The sequence below is a fragment of the Halichoerus grypus genome, unplaced genomic scaffold (genome assembly GCF_964656455.1).
Source record: "Halichoerus grypus unplaced genomic scaffold, mHalGry1.hap1.1 HAP1_SCAFFOLD_141, whole genome shotgun sequence".
NCBI classification, from domain to species: Eukaryota; Metazoa; Chordata; class Mammalia; order Carnivora; family Phocidae; genus Halichoerus; species Halichoerus grypus.
In genome coordinates, this window is record NW_027555068.1 from 4375 (window position 1) to 12827 (window position 8453).

General features: G+C 64.8%; 1 protein-coding gene across 1 annotated transcript; it reads left to right on the forward strand.

Moving 5' to 3' along the window:
• The first annotated feature begins 1137 nt into the window (after positions 1–1137).
• On the forward strand, positions 1138–8453 carry LOC118541352 (melanoma-associated antigen E1-like). The gene is made up of 5 exons (XM_078065567.1): positions 1138–1217; positions 1401–2102; positions 3528–3693; positions 7428–7528; positions 7712–8453. Exons 1-5 carry the CDS (start codon positions 1138–1140, stop codon positions 8451–8453), a joined length of 1791 nt encoding a protein of 596 aa, XP_077921693.1.

Below are 8453 nucleotides of genomic sequence, written 5' to 3' on the forward strand. Positions count from 1 at the left end.
GACACACAGGAGTCCCTGCTCCTGCCAAGAGTCAACGTGGGGGCACCCGAGGGAGAAGTGAGTGACTCCTACCCACCCCTCGGGACAAGGAAGTGATGGCCCAGGAATCTGTCCAGCCCCTACCTGGCGACCCTGGAACCCTGGGCGGGGCCTGTCAGGCTGAGTCCCTCCTTCTCTCCAGATCGTTCCTCTCAGGATGGGGAGGGCCAGGGCCTGAGGGTCTGGACTCAGGTAGCAGAGGAGGCAGGTGCCCTGGCTCTGGGTCTGGCCCTGACTGTTGGGGGGAGATGAGAAATGAGAGCATGCCTCCCACAGCAGGATCCTCTGGGCCCAGGCCTACCCTGCCGCTTCTGTCAGCCATGGGGAGACAGGCGATCGGTGGGCCAAGTTATGTCTCCTGACTTTTCCTTCTGGTGTCTCCCAGAGATGAGGCCTCGGCACCAAGAGGGTGGCCTCAGGTCAACACAGGGAGTTTTCCCAGGCCTTCTGTGGGGTCAAGGTATAGACGGAGAGGTGCGCCCATCCCGGCACAGAAGGAACCCCGAGCTTGGCCATCCCTGGGGTTCCGTGACGAGCCCTTAGACCTTTGGCAGGCGTGGGCACATGTGGGCCCCCTCGCTTACCTTCTGTGGAGTCTCAGGGCTGCGTGGTCTTGCTGTGACCCTTTGGCCTCAGGCTGCGGGAGGGGGGCCCAGGCCCTGCCAGGGGAAATAGCAGTCCCCTGAGAGGCCAAGGAGGGGAGCGCCCAGCTTGGACTGGTGGGGACCTCACAGAGTCCGCCCCAGCCCTCCTGCCCCACTGGGCCCCGTGTGCCGTGCTCTGTGTCTGCACCCTGAAGTGACTCCTCCTCTTGTCCTCCAGGGGCTTCAGGAACTCAGCGTTGAGGCCTAGGTCTGAGGCAGGAGCCTCTAAGGTCCCAGAGCAGGGGAGGTGCAGGTGAGTGCCAGTGGTCAAGGTGAGGTACGTGCTCTGAGCATGGGGCCAGGGGCTCGCCCATCCCAGCCCAGAGGGGAGCCCTCAGCACCCAAGCCCGACGCAGCGCACTGTCAGCTCCGGGACTTCAGGCCTCTGCTGCCCGGGCTGCGCCCTGAGGAGCCGTCCCACATCTTTCTTCAGGTTCAGCCCGACACAAACGCCATGCCCCTGGGTCAGAGGAGTGAGCTCGGGAAGGTGGAGGAAGACCCCGGCCCGGCCCAGGGCCTGCTGGAGGCACAGCTGTCCGGGGCTGGGGAGGAGGAGGCCCCATGCGCCCCCTCCTCCTTCTCCACCTCCGCCTCCTCCCAGTCCACCGCCCCATCTGTCTCCTGCTCTGCCCTGTTTCTGGTCCCCTCGGAGGAGGGGTCTGCTGCTGGGTTCCAGAGTCCTCCCCAGAGCTCGGTGAGTGCCTGCCCCTCCCCCAGTGCCCCGGCAGCCACTGCCCAGAGCCAGCCTGACCAGGGCTCCAGCAGCTCCGATGAGGAGGGGTCGAGCACCGGGGAGGAGCCCGAAGAAGCCCAGCCGGGGCACCAAAACGTAGTCCAGGGGAAGGTGGTCGACCTGGTGGAGTTCCTGCTCCTCAAGTATCGCACCAAGGAGCCGACCAGCCAGGCAGAGATGCTGGAGATCGTCGGCGAGGATGACCAGGATGCCTTCCCCGTGATCTTGGGCCGAGCCTCCGAGTGCATGCGGCTGCTCTTTGGCGTGGATGTGAAGGAAGTGGACCCCGGCGACCACTCCTACATCCTGGTCCCCGTCCTGGGCCTCACCTGTGATGGGATGCTGAGCAGTGAGCAGGAAGTGCCCAAAACCGGCCTCCTGGTGGTGCTCCTGGGGTTTATCCTCCTGGACGGCGACCATGCCCCGGAGGAGGAGGTGTGGGAAGCGCTGGGGGCCATGGGGGTGTATGACGGCCAGGAGCACGTCATCTATGGGGAGCCCAGGGAGCTCCTCACCAACGTCTGGGTGCAGGAAGGGTACGTGGAGTACCGGCAGGTGCCCGGCAGCGACCCTGCCCGCTACGAGTTCCTGTGGGGTCCCAGGGCCCACGCCGAAATCAGCAAGTGGCAAATGCTGGAGTATTTGCTCCGGGTCAATTTCGGGCAGCCGGCTTCCTCCCTGGCCCTGTCTGAAGGGGCTGTGAGAGATGAGGAAGAGGGGGCCTGAGCCCCCGCGTCTGCCAGGCCCTTTCCAGGCTTTGGTGGGGTCGGCAGCTTCTCCTCCAGGATGCTGGGCTTGAGGTGAGGCCGCTTGTTGGTCCTTCCCTGTGTGTGTTTGTGTGTGTGCGTGAAGACAGAGCCCTGGGCGTTTTAAGGAGTGCAGGGCCAGGGAGGGTTGGGGGAAGAAAGGAGGGCAAGTAACCTCCTGGGGGTGGGGGTGGTTGTTCCCTGGGATGACTCCCACATCCAGAGCTTGGTGTCCTTCAGGAAGCTGTCCTCTGGGGTTCCTTGCCATAGAAGGTTTCATCCGTTTCAGCGGCGGAGTGTGTGAGTGACATCCACCCCGCAGCATTTGTCCGTACCCAGTTCAAGAGTTAAGAGTTTTGTCATGTTCTGGGGGCGCCTGGGTCCTCTGTTGGTTAAGCATGTGCCATCGGCTCAGGTCATGATCTCAGGATCCTGGGATCGAACCCCACATTGGGCTCCCTGCTCAGTGGAGACTCTGCTTGTCTCTCTCCCTCTGTGTGTGCTCTTTCTCAAATAAATAAATAAATAAATACCTTTAAGAAAAAAAGAGTTTTGTCATGTCCTGGTCACCAGCCTGGACACCTTGCCTACTTGTTTGGTCTCTGGACCGAAATCACAGGGCATTGGCCTAGGGATGGGCTGGAAAGGCGACAGAATGGAACAAGCAGGGGACGGGGGTCAGAAGCTGGAGAAATAAAAGTTTGTTGGTTCTTGCTTCTGATGCCTTCCCGGCCATCATTGTGCAAATGCCAAAGGCAAGCACGCGCACACACGCGTGCTCGTCCATTGGCCTGGTTCTTCCAGAAAGGCGGGGGAAACGTCCTCCCAGCACAGAGGGAGCCCTGCTCACTGGCTCCTTGATTCCCAGAGCTGGGCTGAGCTCTGCTCTCTGGAAGGCCCTGTGGGTGAGCAGTGAGGACACGAGGAGAAGCAGGACACGTCCCAGCCATAGGGGACCGTGTCTAGCAGCCGCAGTCCTGGCAGGAAGGTGGGGAGGGGTGCGCGGAGACCCGCAGAAGAAGCGGAGGCAGGGTGAGGGGGGTGCGGCCCCCGGGGCGAGCACTGCAGTGGAAATGCCCCCGGCCCGGGGGCGGGGGGCTGGGGTGACCAGAGGGTCCCCGTGATTGCCTCTGTGCAGCTGGTCACCGGCAAGCTGGGTGGCGACACTGCCAGACTCCAGTCTCTGCCTCCGTGTCAGGGAAGGCGGGGGGCAGGCTGCGAGCCTATGTGTGAGGTGCACGGGCACGGGCTCAGCGGGGTGCCGGGGGCGGGGCCCCAACCTTGCCGGGCGGGGTCCAGGTGAGGAGCCCAGGGAGGACCGGGGGACCCCCGGCCTGCCCGCTCCCCTCTCCTGCCCCCACGTAGCCCACCCCGGAACCCATGTCCGCCCGACGTGCTGTCAGCCCGAGGGGACCCCTTCCTATGGGGTCCGGATGTGACGAGCGCCGACTTCCGCCTCGGAGGCGTGGGAGACGCCGGGACCGCCGTGTGTGGGAGGCCGGATCTCGGTCGGGCCAGGCCAGGCGTGCAGGTAGGCCCACCCGTGAGGGAGCACAGAGTGGGGGGACCCCCAGGAGCCAGGTGGCCCATGCCGGCAGCCCCGAGACACCCCGGGCGGGGACAGCGTCGTCCCGCTGAGCCCCTCCCGCCGGGGCCCAGGACCAAGGACACGGGTCCCCAGAGGGACGGGCCCGGGCCCTCCCTGGAGCGGGTTCCGGGGGCAGACGGAGGACTGTGGGGGCCACTCTTCGGCGCTCAGGTCCAGCCCCTCGGGCCCTGCCGCGGCCAGGCCCTGGGGGCCCCCCGGGGAGGGTGGCCACAGGTGGCGTCCGTCCGGTGAAACGCGCCTCGGGGCTCTGACGGAGCTTAGGACCTTGGTCAGAGGGGAAGGATGCCAGGTCGGGAAGGGGCGGGGGCACAGGGAGCCCCAGGGGGTCCAGGTGGGGTCGGGGTGGGGATCGATCGGGGCCAGGACCGAGGGACTCTCGAGCGCAGGACAGAGGGGACCTCACCGAGGTCGGGCCCCAGGGTGAGTCCGGGACGGCAGCTGGGCGGGATGGGGACACGCGGCCAGTGCGGCCGGACTGGTGCATCCGGGTGTCCCGAGAGACTAGGGGCCTTGGCGGAAGGAGCAGGGCCTCCCTCAGGCGGGCAGAGGGCCGGGCCCAGGTCCTGCTGGGCTTCACGCTGAGGATGCGGAGGGAGGACTGAGGGTCCCCGGACCCCCGCAGAGCGTCAGTCAGGGAAGGTCCGTTGCGGGGGGATGGGAGCACGTGGTGAGTCCGGACTTCCGCATCCGGGTCTCAGAGACACTGGGGGCCTTGGCAGAAGGAGCAGGGCCTCCCTCAGGTGGGCAGAGAAGAGGGCCCAGGCGATAACCCGAGTCAAGGTATGAACTCTGAGGGAGGACAGAGGAGATCTCACAGAGGTTGGGCCATAGTGTCTGTCCAGGAAGATCTCTGGGGGGCGTGGGCATGCGAAGTGAGTCCCGACTTCAGGTTCGGGGTCTCAGAGAGCCAGGAGGTCTGGTGTAAGGAGCAGGGTCTCTAGTTGGCAGGCGCGGGGGGGGGGGGGGGGGCGGGGGGAGGGGGGAGGAGCGCCCAGGTTCTGTCAGGAGTCAAGGTGGGAACCAGAGGGAGGAACGAGGGACCCTGGACCCAGTAGGGAATCAGTCCTGGGAGGCCCCAGGGTGGGACAACGCTGACATGAGGCACGTCCTGCCTTCTGCTCTGGGTCCCAGAGACACTGAGAGCTTGTTGTAAGGAGTGGCCCTCAGGAGCAGGGATGAGGGCACGGGCCATCCAGGGAGTCCGGATGGGGAACAGAGGATAGGGCTAAGGGACCCGAAGGAACCCCTCTCAGGGAATCCCTGGACTTTGTAGCGTGATGTGGTGGCCACAGTCTTTGCCCGTGGCTCTCAGGGCAGTGAGGCTTTGGTCTGAGGCAACAGGCCTGGGGACAGCAGAGAGAGGATCAGCAGATGTGCTGCGGCTCCTGTTGAGATCCCTGAGGGAGGACTCAGGGAGGGACCTGGACTCCAGAACAGGGACAACGCACTGAAGCCTGCCCCTGCTGTCAGCCCCGGTAGGCCTGTTGGTGCCAAGTCCACAGGCAGTGTGTCAGGACGTCCGCATCCAGTTCTGACAGAGGCTGGGGGCCTGGTTTAAAAAACGGGGGGTCAGGAGCTGACGGGACTGCATGTGAGGACCCGGCGGGAGGACATGAGGGACCCTGGACCCCAGAACAGAGTCAGTCCTGGGAGGCCCCTGAGCGGGAGGAGGACGAGTGGCGCGTCGAGACATCCACATCCGGGTCTCAGAGAGGCCGGGGGTTGGGGTAAGAGGCGGATCCTCAGGTCAGCAGCAGGGAGGGCTCAGATCCTGCTGGAATCCAGGTGAGAACACTCAGGGAGAACTGAGGGCACCCTGGACCCCAGAACAGAGTCATCGATGGGAGGCCCTTGAGCAGCTGTCCGCCTGAGTCGCACCTCCGAATTTGGCCTTGGCTCTCAGGGATGTGCGGGGCGGTCAGAGGGGAAAGGACTCGGGACAGCAGAGGGCAGGGCCCCAGGTCTTGTTGGAGTCCAGGAGGGATGCAGGCTGAGAGCTGAAGACCGTAGAGCCTGAAACAGACAATGATTTTGTTGCCCTTGGGCTCCTTCTTCCATGTCCCCCAAGGTGGGGGGAGCAGCTGAAGTGTTTCCTGACGTCTGCACCCAGGGTCTGAAGGAGGTGAGCCTTGGTCTGAGGAGTGTGGCCTCAGGTCAGCAGAGGGTGGAGTCCCAAGACCCTGAGGGAGCACTGAGCAGACACCCACCCAGACATAGGGGACCCAAATGAAGTCCTGCCCCGGTGGTCAGTCCTGCGAGGCCAGGCCAGGTGTCAAGAAAAGTAAGCGCCCCACTTTCTCCTCTGGGTCTCACAAAGATGGTGGCCTTGGCCTGCAGGATGCATCCTGTGGTTAGAAGAAGGGATAGTTCCAGGTCCTGCTGAAAGTAAACATGAGCACCTTGAGGACAAAGAGTGGACCCCCGCCCCAGGACAGAGGGGCCAACCCCGATCTCAGCTCTTCGTGAATTGGGAGGGGTGCAGGGGAGGGCGTGGACTGTTGTCTCCTCACCCTCCTCTCGGAGCTCTCAGGGAAGTGAGACACACAGGAGTCCCTGCTCCTGCCAAGAGTCAACGTGGGGGCACCCGAGGGAGGAGTGAGTGACTCCCAACCCACCCCTCGGGACAAGGAGGTGATGGCCCAGGAATCTGTCCAGCCCCTACCTGGCGGCCCTGGGAACCCTGGGTGGGGCCTGTCAGGCTGAGTCCCTCCTCCTCTCCAGATCCCTCCTCTCAGGATGGGGAGGGCCAGGGCCTGAGGGTCTGGACTCAGGTAGCAGAGGAGGCAGGTGCCCTGGCTCTGGGTCTGGCCCTGACTGTTGGGGGGAGATGAGAAATGAGGGCATGCCTCCCACAGCAGGATCCTCAGGGCCCAGGCCTACCCTGCCGCTTCCGTCAGCCATGGGGAGACGGGCGATCGGTGGGCCAAGTTCTTTCTCCTGACTTTTCCTTCTGGTGTCTCCCAGAGATGAGGCCTCGGCACCAGGAGGGTGGCCTCAGGTCAACACAGGGAGTTTTCCCAGGCCTTCCGTGGGGTCAGGGTATAGACGGAGAGGTGCGCCCATCCCGGCACCGATGGAACCCCGAGCTTGGCCATCCCTGGGGTTCCGTGACGAGCCCTTAGACCTTTGGCAGGCGTGGGCACATGTGGGCCCCCTCGCTTACCTTCTGTGGAGTCTCAGGGCTGCGTGGTCTTGCTGTGACCCTTTGGCCTCAGGCTGCGGGAGGGGGGCCCAGGCCCTGCCAGGGGAAATAGCAGTCCCCTGAGAGGCCAAGGAGGGGAGCGCCCAGCTTGGACTGGTGGGGACCTCACAGAGTCCGCCCCAGCCCTCCTGCCCCACTGGGCCCCGTGTGCCGTGCTCTGTGTCTGCACCCTGAAGTGACTCCTCCTCTTGTCCTCCAGGGGCTTCAGGAACTCAGCGTTGAGGCCTAGGTCTGAGGCAGGAGCCTCTAAGGTCCCAGAGCAGGGGAGGTGCAGGTGAGTGCCAGTGGTCAAGGTGAGGTACGTGCTCTGAGCATGGGGCCAGGGGCTCGCCCATCCCAGCCCAGAGGGGAGCCCTCAGCACCCAAGCCCGACGCAGCGCACTGTCAGCTCCGGGACTTCAGGCCTCTGCTGCCCGGGCTGCGCCCTGAGGAGCCGTCCCACATCTTTCTTCAGGTTCAGCCCGACACAAACGCCATGCCCCTGGGTCAGAGGAGTGAGCTCGGGAAGGTGGAGGAAGACCCCGGCCCGGCCCAGGGCCTGCTGGAGGCACAGCTGTCCGGGGCTGGGGAGGAGGAGGCCCCATGCGCCCCCTCCTCCTTCTCCACCTCCTCCTCCTCCCAGTCCACCGCCCCATCTGTCTCCTGCTCTGCCCTGTTTCTGGTCCCCTCGGAGGAGGGGTCTGCTGCTGGGTTCCAGAGTCCTCCCCAGAGCTCGGTGAGTGCCTGCCCCTCCCCCAGTGCCGGGGCAGCCACTCCCTGGAGCCCGTCTGAAGATAGCTCCAGCTCATCCAACCAGGAGGAGCCCGGCCCCGGGCTGGAGCCGGGAGTGGCCCAGCCCCTGCTGGAAACTACACTCCACATGAAGGCAGTCCACCTGGTGGCCTTCCTGCTCCTCAAATATCGCACCCAGCAGCCGACCAGCCAGGCAGAGATGCTGGAGATCGTCGGCGAGGAACACCAGGACGCCTTCCCCGTGATCTTGGGCCGAGCCTCCGAGTGCATGCGGCTGCTCTTTGGCGTGGATGTGAAGGAAGTGGACCCCAGCGACCACTCCTACATCCTGGTCCCCGTCCTGGGCCTCACCTGGGATGGGATGCTGAGCGGTGAGCAGGGCATGCCCAAGACCAGCCTCCTAGTGGTGCTCCTGGGGCTGATCCTCCTGGGGGGCGACCATGTCCCCGAGGAGGAGGTGTGGGAAGAGCTGGGGGTCATGGGGGTGTATGACGGCCAGGAGCACGTCATCTATGGGGAGCCCAGGGAGCTCCTCACCAATGTCTGGGTGCAGGAAGGGTACGTGGAGTACCGGCAGGTGCCCGGCAGCGACCCTGCCCGCTACGAGTTCCTGTGGGGTCCCAGGGCCCACGCCGAAACCAGCAAGTGGCAAATGCTGGGGTATTTCCTCCGGTTCAATCTCGGGCAGCCGGCTTCCTCCCTGGCCCTGTCTGAAGGGGCTGTGAGAGATGAGGAAGAGGGGGCCTGA

What these genes read in the sequence shown, in the direction of transcription:
- LOC118541352 (XM_078065567.1), top strand. Translation starts at nt 1,138, where the DNA reads ATGCCCCTGGGTCAGAGGAGTGAGCTCGGGAAGGTGGAGGAAGACCCC. An exon ending in GGGCCAGGCCAGGCGTGCAG is followed by an intron (nt 3,694 to 7,427) that starts GTAGGCCCACCC and finishes ATCTTTCTTCAG; the next exon opens with GTTCAGCCCGACACAAACGC. An exon ending in GGCCTGCTGGAGGCACAGCT is followed by an intron (nt 7,529 to 7,711) that starts GTCCGGGGCTGG and finishes CCCCTCCCCCAG; the next exon opens with TGCCGGGGCAGCCACTCCCT.